This window comes from Rhinoderma darwinii, chromosome 7, assembly GCF_050947455.1.
Source record: "Rhinoderma darwinii isolate aRhiDar2 chromosome 7, aRhiDar2.hap1, whole genome shotgun sequence".
Classification (NCBI taxonomy): domain Eukaryota; kingdom Metazoa; phylum Chordata; class Amphibia; order Anura; family Rhinodermatidae; genus Rhinoderma; species Rhinoderma darwinii.
The window spans coordinates 138584017-138596930 of record NC_134693.1 but is presented as its reverse complement, the minus strand read 5'-3'; the positions used below and the strand labels follow the sequence as shown (position 1 = coordinate 138596930).

General features: G+C 39.1%; 1 protein-coding gene across 5 annotated transcripts in view; it reads left to right on the top strand.

The window, feature by feature from the left end:
* GRIP2 (glutamate receptor interacting protein 2) overlaps positions 1-12914 on the top strand; it is a 245844-nt gene that overhangs the window by 117692 nt on the left and 115238 nt on the right. For 3 of the 5 annotated variants that reach the window (XM_075831826.1, XM_075831823.1, XM_075831829.1), the window contains exon 1: positions 1202-1994. The exons of 1 other annotated variant lie outside the window; for it this stretch is intronic. In XM_075831826.1, coding sequence (XP_075687941.1) covers positions 1835-1994 — 160 coding nt within the window. In that variant the 5' untranslated portion in view covers positions 1202-1834. Of the gene's footprint in view, positions 1-1201; positions 1995-12914 lie in introns of those variants that run through there. One more of the 5 variants, XM_075831825.1, reaches the window with a different exon arrangement.

Below are 12914 nucleotides of genomic sequence, written 5' to 3'. Positions count from 1 at the left end.
TCAGCACAATTATCCTCCCCTCTCAGTCCCAAACTCCTGCAGCACTTGCAGTTTCTCGTCTTTTTGCCCAGTTCTTCTATCAGTTCCGGGCCGCTCCGAGCTGAGACATCCGTTTATTTGAAGTTTTAAACCTTCCGCTAATTAGAGCATCTGGAGGATTAATGGCGTACAGAGGGTATATCCACATTCTGATGACACAAACTGAATGTGGATATAAATCTAGTACATATGTTCACTGGGATGAAAGTACCCAGAACATGGATTAGTGAGGTGAATATAAGAGATATGAGATAGATAGATAGATAGATAGATAGATAGATAGATAGATAGATAGATAGATAGATATAGATAGATAGATAGATAGATAGATAGATAGATAGATAGATAGATAGATAGATAGATAGATAGATAGATATGAGATAGATATGAGATAGATAGATAGATAGATAGATAGATAGATAGATAGATAGATAGATAGATAGATAGATAGATAGATAGATAGATAGATAGATATGGGATAGATAGATAGATAGATAGATAGATAGATAGATAGATAGATAGATAGATAGATAGATAGATAGATAGATAGATAGATATGAGATAGATAGATATGGGATAGATAGATATGGGATAGATAGATAGATAGATAGATAGATAGATAGATAGATAGATAGATAGATAGATAGATAGATAGATAGATAGATAGATAGATAGATAGATAGATAGATAGATAGATAGATATGAGATAGATAGATATGAGATAGATAGATAGATAGATAGATAGATAGATAGATAGATAGATAGATAGATAGATAGATAGATAGATAGATATTAGATAGATAGATAGATAGATAGATAGATAGATAGATAGATAGATAGATAGATAGATAGATAGATAGATAGATAGATGATGATAGATAGATATGAGATAGATAGATAGATAGATAGATAGATAGATAGATAGATAGATAGATAGATAGATAGATAGATAGATAGATAGATAGACATGCTCCCTGGATATAGGATTATATAATATATAGATTATTTTGCTCCTTCCCTTCGTCTGAAGAGCTGACAATCAGCTTCTCCTTTGTTTTTTCCTCCTGCGCAGCGCCTTCCCATTTCTTCGTCTGTCCCCCTTTTTTTTTATCTATTTAGCTCGGAGGAAGCTGCCGATGAAGTTTATTGCTGTATGAACGACGTGATGTATTTGTTCCACATGTCGCCCCGCCATCCCCGCTGATAGTTTCTGAGCTTTGACGGCTCTGAACGGGGGCAGCTCATTGTTCAGCCTGCGGAGAGCTAATCACAGGCTGCCTGAGCGCACGCTACATCCAACATATCAAACAGAAAGAAGGAAGGAAACAAAAAGAAAGAAAGAGAGAAGGAAAGAAAGAAGGAAAGAAAGAAAGAAAGAGAAGGAAAGAGAGAAAGAGAGAAGGAAGGAAAGAGAGAAGGAAAGAAAGAGAGAAGGAAAGAGAGAAAGAGAGAAGGAAAGAGAAGGAAAGAGAGAAAGAGAGAAGGAAGGAAAGAGAGAAGGAAAGAAAGAGAGAAGGAAAGAAAGAAAGAAAGAAAGAAAGAAAGAAAGAGAGAAGGAAAGAAAGAAAGAAGGAAAGCACTGCCCTGAGCACTTATTACCAGCTCTTATATATAGAGAGAGGGGGAGAGGGAGAAATCTCCTGTATCTGCCCACACAGCCCTTAGAGACTCTGTGCTGCTCTTCTACCATGCACAGACCTTCTCACATCAGGTAGAAGAACCTCCAGAGCTGACCTCTCCTCATCCAAGATCTGACGCCAGAAGAAAATCAGACAAGTCTCCGCACCAGCAGCCCATGAACAGGGTCAACAAGGTCCTCAGGAGCGTCAGGAGATCCTCTCGGAGGAAGAGAAGGGAGAATATCAGAGCAGGAGAGGATGAGGAAGATGAAGACCAGGACAGCCCGGAGGACACTTGTGAAGAAGGCTTGTGTAGTCTAAGCTTATGTGTGAGCGGTGAGTAATGCAACCTTTATACCTCTGGGGTCAATACAGAAAACCTCAGCAGCTTATAGCATTATAAGAGCCTTAATGGCTGATAACAGGGAATAATAGATGGTATTTAACTGCACAGCAAATGCAGAGAGGATAAGACTGTAGGTACACCATGTTATAACTGTAACTGTATCCTAGTACAGCTATTGGTAATATTTATCAGCTCTGCACTTATCATAGGCATGGTGCCCACTATTCACTGACTGCTAGCATTGTTACTGACTTTCGGCCATGTTTGGTGAACTGGAAAGAAAAACCTTATCTGCTGACCAGTTAGGACAGTGATTGTACGTATGTGGGTCCTATCATCCTGTGCGTGACACTTGTCATTTAAAGGCAGGGGCCGGTATGTGTATGTGTGTGTGTGTGTGTGTGTGTGTGTGTGTGCGTGTGCGTGTGCGTGTGTGTGTGTGTGTATATATACAGTAGTAACATTTCTATACATGATGTTTTTGATCCAGTCCAAGTTGCTGCACATTTCCTATTGTTTCTTAGAAGTAATGTACCGAGGTGTTGATGTCTTTTTGTATTCTATTTGGTTGGTTTTCTTATAGATTCTCCAGAATATATATATATATGTAGCAGAGTTGAGATGGTCATTGGCTTAATTCTTGGTAACATGATGTGCTATCTGCAGATTTACATATGACTACACGTAAACCGATTGTATTAAAGAAGTATGTGTCTGGATTGTGTGCATGTTGTGTACCTGTATCAGGCGTGTAAGCGTTTTGTGTATTATGTCCCTGTGCATTGTATGTGTGTATAAGTATCATGTGTATGTAATATGTGTGTACATGTCTCTGTGTGTAAAAGTGTCTGGTGAATGTAATATGTGTGTGTACATGTGTCGTGTGTACATGTGTGTGTGATGTGTGTGTGATGTGTGTAAATGTGTCTTGTGTATGTAATATGTGTATGTACATGTGTCGTGTGTGTGTGTACATGTGTCGTGTGTGCATAATTTGTGTACATGTCTCTTGTGTGTGTACATGTATCGTTTGTGTGTGTGTGTGTAATTGGTGTACATGTGTCATGTGTGTGTGTGTGTGTGTGTGTGTGTGTGTGTGTGTGTGTGTGTGTGTGTTTATATAATATGTGTGTGTGCCTAGGGCTTCAGTTGGGGTAAAAGTCTTGAATGCATTGAATCAGTGGTGGAGTCATAGTTGACAACGATGGTTATTTGCATGAAAGGGCTGAGGGGTCTCGAAGGGCACATCTCTTGTCACTACTGAAAGGTGCACACTGACTTGGTTGGCCTGAGTTCCCCAGAGTTTGTACCCCTGATCCTTCACTTGGTGCCCAAACCAATGATTAATAACTGTACTGTGTCCAGATACATTCTCCAATTTATTGCTTCTGCAGTGTTTTTTTTTGGGGCACATTATGTTATGTGGGCACTGTATGGTTACTGGTACACTGCACTGAACTGTTTGGGCACCATATGATACACCATAATGGAGGGGGCATCAATACAAGGTACTGCACAGGCCACCAACCTAAGGCTGGCCCCAGACCCTGGTGATGACATGTAGAGGACTGTAAGAGAGGTCACAACCCCATAAATCCTGACCGTTCCAGGGCTATTCCACCATGGCCCATAGATTGCCGTTACTGACGCAGCAACGTTTACTGATGATATTTTAATGAAGTTGTTCAGGATTAGAAATCAAAGTCTGCTTTCTTAAAAAAATAACTGTATTACATCTGTCCACGGGTCGTGTGTTTCAGCTCATCTCCGTTCACTTCAGTGGAACTAATCTGCAATACCAAACACATCCTGTGGACTGGTGTGGCGCTGTTCTTGAAAAAAGCTGCCATGTTTTTCTAATCCTGGACAACCCCTTTAAATTCCATTTTTGTGTCTTACCACAAGTACATATATTCTTAGAATTAAAATGTATCACCTATCCACAGGATAGGTGAGAAGTGTCTGATCGCTAGGGGCCCCACCGCTGGGACCCTAACCAAACACGAGAACAGGGGTCCCAAGGTCCTCGTTACTCCTCACTGCACGACTTTAAATGGAGCGGCGGACGTCAACCCCATAAACATTGAATAGAGTGGCGGGGTGCATCCTCCTCGTCCGCTGGGGGGGGGGACTCGGGAGGGGGGGCTCAGGACTCGTATGGATAGGGAATACCCCTTTAAAGAGCCCACATAATAATGCAAATAATTCCCATATAATATAACCATACCGCTAAATAATACTATGTGGCTTTAGTTTGTTCCTGGGGTTTCCCTCCTCTGAGACCCCTAGTAAATGTAGGCCTCGGGCAACTGCCCAGTTTGCCACCCACTAAAACCGTTTCTGCATATATAGAGAAGATTATAGTCAGAATTGTGTCATGAATTTTCTTTCTTGCCAAGAATAGAATTTGCAGGGAAGGGTCGTCACGTAAGATAATGGGGGATTTCTGCTCTCGGCGTGTGCTTTTTCTATGTCCTATCGCTGCTTTAGTTCAGGGAACCTTACAAGGAGCGCTGCGAATCGTAGCAAGACTGCAATCACCGGGGAAAATCCACAGCAACGAGTTCACAGCTGGAAATATCCCCCGCGACATCACAACGCTCCCCCTGCACATCTTCGGCTTTCATGTGACTGCCGCAGTTGGGTTTTATAATGCTCTCTGTTATATAATAAAGATTTTTCTTAAATTAGGGCTCCGTAGTGACTAAACGTACACGATTATCGCGATGGCGGTAGATTACCGCGTGATATTTTGCGTTATCATTGGTTATTTTATTATTACTCTTTTACATCTACAGTACCTCCTCTTCTACTGTCTGCAGGGGACAGAGGGAGGGGAGTAATACATGACTGCAGAATCAGACTACACATGCTTTGTTGTAGTCTGTTGCCATGGAGACACATAGGTCTGCATAGTAGTTGTATACACAAAACGGTAGGAGATTTTTGATGAAAACTATTTACAAAGTTGCTTAATTTTTTTATTTTAAATGCTTTGGAGCAATAAAAAAAAAAATTGGTTGCAAAAGTATACATACCCTTTGCCATTTACAGTCTCTTTACCCATAGGGAGTAATGTAGTCAAGAGGTAAAGCTACACTTGTCTCTGAGAGGGCATGTAACAGGCTATCCACTTGTCTCTGAGAGGGCATGTAACAGGCTATCCACTTGTCCCTGAGAGGGCATGTAACAGGCTATCCACTTGTCCCTGAGAGGGCATGTAACAGGCTACCCACTTGTCCCTGAGAGGGCATGTAACAGGCTATCCACTTGTCCCTGAGAGGGCATGTAACAGGCTATCCACTTGTCCCTGAGAGGGCATGTGACAGGCTATCCACTTGTGCCTGAGAGGGCATGTAACAGGCTATCCACTTGTCCCTGAGAGGGCATGTAACAGGCTATCCACTTGTGCCTGAGAGTGCATGTAACAGGCTATCCACTTGTTCCTGAGAGGGCATGTAACAGGCTATCCACTTGTTCCTGAGAGTGCATGTAACAGGCTATCCACTTGTCCCTGAGAGTGCATGTAACAGGCTATCCACTTGTTCCTGAGAGGGCATTGTTTCACATTGATTTGTTACATAAGTTAACATTTCCTCTTCAACTTTGTGTGATCCTGTTGCATCAGTAATGCTATAATCTCGTTACCTGTATATTTTATAGTGGCTCACATGCAGTCATATCCAGTTTTGGATCCTCTGTATTTTGATACTTTTGTATTGTCTATTTACGTGTATCAATAAAGAATTACATTTTCCATTTTCATACCATAATAGTAAATGACTCCTGCTTCTCTTTTGTGTATATGTTTATATTTTTGGAGTTTCTAGACCTTTGGAGGGGTTATGTTGTACTTCAGAAACACCTCGCCACTTTACCTAGTTGCCTTGTGAGACTAATGTTTATAAATAATCCTAAATAATCTATCCCAATTCTGCTGCTTGTAGCAAAAATGTTACATTTGAAGGCTTTGTGATCCTTTAAAGCCAAACCATTTTTTTTTTCAGCACAGAATTTGGGAGCGCAGCCCGAAAAAAATGTCTTTTATCTCTATTATTTTAACCTAGCATTTTCTTTGTCTCATACATTTTAATGAGGGTCTTTTTCTCTTTATTACGTCTCCGGTTATTCCTTTCCACTGTATCTCCCCTCCCGCGGCCTTAAAAAGAAGACGGTAATTACTCTGCTGCGTTTTGGCATCTGAGAGCTGAAAGAGCAAATTGTATGAAAGGAAACTTGGTCAATGGAGACAGAAGAAAAGTATAGACCTGGAGCACCTGTCACTGCAGAGTCGGGATTAAAGAGCACTTCCACACCGTCTTAAGATCCACGCTACATTGAACCGTGCTGGCGGCAGACATTTTCCTGGATTTCCTGTCATTATGCCAATGAAAAACACGGCAGGCAGCTTGACATGGCTGATAGCAGGGAGCAATAGACTCATTTGAACTAATGGCAAGTGGGCAAGTCAAACATTCTGTGCTGATTAATTTCATAATATATCTTTATAGGGGGCAGAACTCAGTTTTTCTGATACAAAATTCAAAATTGTTTTATATTTATAAAATTCTGGCTGCCTGCTGCCACCACTAGGGGGAGCTCACTGCATTAAACTTATTGAAAGCTGTATACCTTCATATATATTATATGAAATGATCTCCCCCTAGTGGTGGCTACAGGTAAACAGCATTTTATTTTGAAGGGAAGTAGCTGGAGCAGCTCAGTGCCACCACTTGCCAAGCACTACTATAAATGACATGATAATTGGGGGCCCTCACAGATTTGTAATTGGGGCCCAGGAGCTTTAAGTTACCCCTCTGTGGGTACATAGAACAGAGGGGAACCCCATTTATCCCATCACACCCCAATAACCTATGTACGCCCTTGTCTGTTGGGTTTATGTAGTATCATCCTCTTCTGCCTGTGCCCATAAGACTGAAGAGAACAACTTTCCGAATCCCAGTATTTAGAGAACAACCAGCAGGCTGCGGCCATGTGTTTTATTACCCCCACACAGGAAATAATCACTTCTTATAAATCATACACAACCTCATTTTACAATGGACGGTAATTATTATTGCTGTTAAATTGCAAAGAGAAATTTGGCACCGAGTGTTTATATGAGTCCGCGGTGCCGGATCGTTGGCAGGGTGAAAGCAGCGGGAATTCCGGCGCAGACAGAGGAGATGAAAGATTGCGGGCAGTTACACAAACCATAACAATAATAAAAGCAAGCCATTTTTCAGGCAGAATGTTCCTCGAGGGACGGCACAGTTTTACGGCTGCATTAATAGGAGGAAATGCCGGACACATCGCTGAAGAGCTGAAAGGATTGTGTATAACTTATTAACCCAGGAGCAAAGCACAAGGAACTCAGGGAAATGCAAGAAGTGTCATAGCAGCCACTACAGGCAACACCATGTGCAACTACAGGTATAAAAGAAAATACTGGGAGGCTAAATGTACCAATGGAGCTAAAGAGTAATCCATAGGGGGCAGTATTACGGTAGCTATATTCTTGTATATAGGGGGCAGCATTATAGTAGTTATATTCTTGTATATAGGGGCAGTATTATAGTAGTTATATTCTTGTATATAGGAGCAGTATTAGTAGTTATATTCTTGTATATAGGAGGCAGTATTATAGTAGCTATATTCTTGTATATAGGGGCAGCATTATAGTAGTTATATTCTTGTATATAGGAGCAGTATTATAGTAGTTATATTCTTGTATATAGGGGACAGTATTACAGTAGTTATATTCTTGTATATAGGGGCAGTATTATAGTAGTTATATTCTTGTATATAGGAGGCAGTATTATAGTAGTTATATTCTTGTATATAGGGGCAGTATTATAGTAGTTATATTCTTGTATATAGGAGGCAGTATTATAGTAGTTATATTCTTGTATATAGGGGGCAGTATTATAGTAGATATATTCTTGTATATAGGGAGCAGTATTATAGTAGTTATATTCTTGTATATAGGGGAGCAGTATTATAGTAGTTATATTCTTGTATATAGGGGGCAGTATTATAGTAGTTATATTCTTGTATATAGGTGGCAGTATTATAGTAGTTATATTCTTGTATATAGAGGCAGTAGTATAGTAGTTATATTCTTGTATATAGGAGCAGTATTATAGTAGTTATATTCTTGTATATAGGGGCAGTATTATAGTAGTTATATTCTTGTATATAGGGGCAGTATTATAGTAGTTATATTCTTGTATATAGGGGCAGTATTATAGTAGTTATATTCTTGTATATAGGATGCAGTATTATAGTAGTTATATTCTTGTATATAGGGGCAGTATTATAGTAGTTATATTCTTGTATATAGGAGCAGTATTATAGTAGTTATATTCTTGTATATAGGGGGCAGTATTATAGTAGTTATATTCTATATAGGGGGCAGTATTAGAGTAGTTATATTCTTGTATATAGGGGGCAGTATTATAGTAGTTATATTCTTGTATATAGGGGGCAGTATTATAGTAGTTATATTCTTGTATATAGGAGGCAGTAGTATAGTAGTTATATTCTTGTATATAGGAGCAGTATTATAGTAGTTATATTCTTGTATATAGGAGGCAGTAGTATAGTAGTTATATTCTTGTATATAGGGGGCAGTATTCTAGTAGTTATATTCTTGTATATAGGGGCAGTATTATGGTGGTTATATTCTTGTATATAGGGGCAGTATTATAGTAGTTATATTCTTGTAATAATAATAATAATAATCTTTATTTATATAGCGCCAACATATTACGCAGCACATTACAATTTAGAGGGGACATGAAACAAACAATATCAGACATTACATAGTGACAAAGATCATTTACAGTTCAAACATGGAGAGTGAGGACCCTGCTCGCAGGAGCTTACAATCTATGAGGAAATAAAGGAGACACAAAGTGTAACAGTGTTTGTTCTGTACAATGGTCCGGCCATTTTTATACACATGCGGTGGTAACATAAAGCTGCATGAGCCGATCACCAGCCGGTATCTGTGTATGACGCACATGAAGAGAAGGAGTGTGAGGGAATCTTATTCTGATAACTAATCTAAAAGGAGGGCCATGGAAAGGAGTCAGATTAGGGAATGTTATATAGGAGCAGTATTATAGTAGTTATATTCTTGTATATAGGGGCAGTATTATAGTAGTTATATTCCTGTATATAGGGGCAGTATTATAGTAGTTATATTCTTGTATATAGGGGCAGTATTATAGTAGCTATATTCTTGTATATAGGGGGCAGTATTATAGTAGTTATATTCTTGTATATAGGCGCAGTATTATAGTAGTTATATTCTTGTATATAGGGGCAGTATTATAGTAGTTATATTCTTGTATATAGGAGCAGTATTATAGTAGTTATATTATTGTATATAGGGGGCAGTATAATAGTAGTTATATTCTTGTATATAGGTGGCAGTATTATAGTAATTATATTCTTGTATATAGGAGCAGTATTATAGTAGTTATATTCTTGTATATAGGGGGCAGTATTATAGTAGTTATATTCTTGTATATAGGGGGCAGTATTATAGTAGTTATATTCTTGTATATAGGGGGCAGTATTATAGTAGTTATATTCTTGTATATAGGGGCAATATTATAGTAGTTATATTCCTGTATATAGGGGCAGTATTATAGTAGTTATATTCTTGTATATAGGGGCAGTATTATAGTAGCTATATTCTTGTATATAGGGGGCAGTATTATAGTAGTTATATTCTTGTATATAGGCGCAGTATTATAGTAGTTATATTCTTGTATATAGGGGCAGTATTATAGTAGTTATATTCTTGTATATAGGAGCAGTATTATAGTAGTTATATTATTGTATATAGGGGGCAGTATAATAGTAGTTATATTCTTGTATATAGGTGGCAGTATTATAGTAATTATATTCTTGTATATAGGAGCAGTATTATAGTAGTTATATTCTTGTATATAGGGGGCAGTATTATAGTAGTTATATTCTTGTATATAGGGGGCAGTATTATAGTAGTTATATTCTTGTATATAGGGGGCAGTATTATAGTAGTTATATTCTTGTATATAGGGGCAATATTATAGTAGTTATATTCTTGTATATAGGAGCAGTATTATAGTAGTTATATTCTTGTATATAAGGGCAGTATTATAGTAGTTATATTCTTGTATATAGGAGCAGTATTATAGTAGTTATATTCTTGTATATAGGAGCAGTATTATAGTAGTTATATTCTTGTATATAAGGGCAGTATTATAGTAGTTATATTCTTGTATATAGGGAGAAGTATTATAGTAGTTATATTCTTGTATATAGGGGGCAGTATTATAATAGTTATATTCTTGTATATAGGGGGCAGTATTATAATAGTTATATTCTTGTATATAGGGAGAAGTATTATAGTAGTTATATTCTTGTATATAGAGGGCAGTATTATAGTACTTATATTCTTGTATATAGGGGGCAGTATTATAGTAGTTATATTCTTGTATATAGGGGGCAGTATTATAGTAGTTATATTCTTGTATATAGGGGCAGTATTATAGTAGTTATATTCTTGTATATAGGAGGCAGTATTATAGTAGTTATATTCTTGTATATAGGGGGCAGTATTATAGTAGTTATATTCTTGTATATAGGGGCAGTATTATAGTAGTTATATTCCTGTATATAGGGGCAGTATTATAGTAGTTATATTCTTGTATATAGGAGGCAGTATTATAGTAGTTATATTCTTGTATATAGGGGCAGTATTATAGTAGTTATATTCTTGTATATAGGGGCAGTATTATAGTAGTTATATTCTTCTATATAGGGGGCAGTATTATAGTAGTTATATTCTTGTATATAGGGGCAGTATTAGGGCAAAGCCACTCGTGGCGGAATTGCTCTTGAATTCCGCTGCGGACACTCCGCAGCGTTAATCCGCAGCGGAGCCGTTTCTCCATTGCCTTCCACTTCTTTTTAGTAGGCTTCGTTTAGACGAGGCTGAAAATTCCGCTGCGGAGCATAGGCTGTGGTGCGGAATTTGGTGTCCGCAGCATACAATGGATGTTGCGGACCAGTGGCGGACTGGTTGCGGACTCATTGCGGAAGATCTCCATTGACTTCAATGGAGATTCTAAATTCCGCAATGAAGTCCGCAGCTGTCATGCACATGTTATGTGTGCTGCGGATGCGTCTTGCTTTTTTGACATGACATTTCTTCATTCTGGCTGGACCTATGTATTTCTAGGTCTACAGCCAGACTGAGGAAGTCAATGGGGCTCCCGTAATTACGGGAGCGTTGCTAGGAGACGTCAGTAAATAGTCACAGTCCAGGGTGCTGAAAGAGTTAAGCGATCGGCAGTAACTGTTTCTGCACCCTGGATAGTGACTACCGATCCCAATATACAGCAACCTGTAAAAAAAATAGAAGTTCATACTTACCGAGAACTCCCTGCTTCTGTCTCCAGTCCGGCTTCCCAGGATGACGTTTCAGTCTAAGTGACGGCTGCAGCCAATCACAGGCTGCAGCGGTCACATGGACTGCAGCGTCATCCAGGGAGGTCTGGCTGGATGCCGAAAGAGGGACGCGTCACCAAGACAACGGCCGGTAAGTATGAAATTCGTTTACTTTCACTAGGGAAAGTGCTGTCCCTTCCCTCTATCCTGCACTGATAGAGAGAAGGGAAGCACTTTTACCGCAGTCCGCAGCAGCTAGTCCGCATCAATTTACTGCACATTTTGGGCAGATCCGCCGCAGAATCTGCAACGCAGATTCTGTGCGGCATTGATGCGGACAGCTGCGGAGGAAAACCGCCACTTGGGGCCATGCCCTTATAGTAGATATATTCTTGTATATAGGGAGCAGTATTATAGTAGTTATATTCCTGTATATAGGGGGCAGTATTATAGTAGTTATATTCTTGTATATAGGAGCAGTATTATAGTAGTTATATTCTTGTATATAGAGGCAGTATTATAGTAGTTATATTCTTGTATATAGAGGCAGTATTATAGTAGTTATATTCTTGTATATAGGAGCAGTATTATAGTAGTTACATTCTTGTATATAGGGGTCAGTATTATAGTAGTTACATTCTTGTATATAGGGGCAGTATTATAGTAGTTATATTCTTGTATATAGGGGCAGTATTATAGTAGTTATATTCTTGTATATAGGAGGCAGTATTATAGTAGTTATATTCTTGTATATAGGGGCAGTATTATAGTAGTTATATTCTTGTATATAGGAGCAGTATTATAGTAGTTACATTCTTGTATATAGGGGGAAGTATTATAGTAGTTATATTCTTGTATATAGGAGGCAGTATTAGGGCGGGTTCACACATAGCGGAATTTCACTTAAATTCCGCTGCGGACACTCCGCAGCGTTAATCCGCAGCGGAGCCGTTTCTCCATTGACTTTCACTTTAATTTAGCAGTGTTCGTTTACACGATGCGTACAATTCCGCTGCGGAGCATAGGCTGCGGAGCGGAATTTGTTGTCCGCAGCATGCTCTGTCTGTTGCGGAGCAGTGGCGGACTGGTTGCGGACTCATGGCGGAATTTCTCCATTGACTTCAATGGAGAGTCAAAATTCCGCAATGAAGTCCGCAGATATTATGTGTGCTGCGGAGCGTATTGTTTTTACTACCATGACATTTCTTCATTCTGGCTGGACCTATGTATTTCTAGGTCTACAGCCAGACTGAGGAAGTCAATGGGGCTCCCGTAATGACGGGAGCGTTGCTAGGAGACGTCTGTAAATAGTCACTGTCCAGGGTGCTGAAAGAGTTACGCGATCGGCAGTAACTGTTTCTGCACCCGGGACAGTGACTACCGATCTCAATATACATGTATCTGTAAAAAAACATATAAGTTCATACTTACCGAGAACTCCCTGCGTCTGTCTCCAGTCCGGC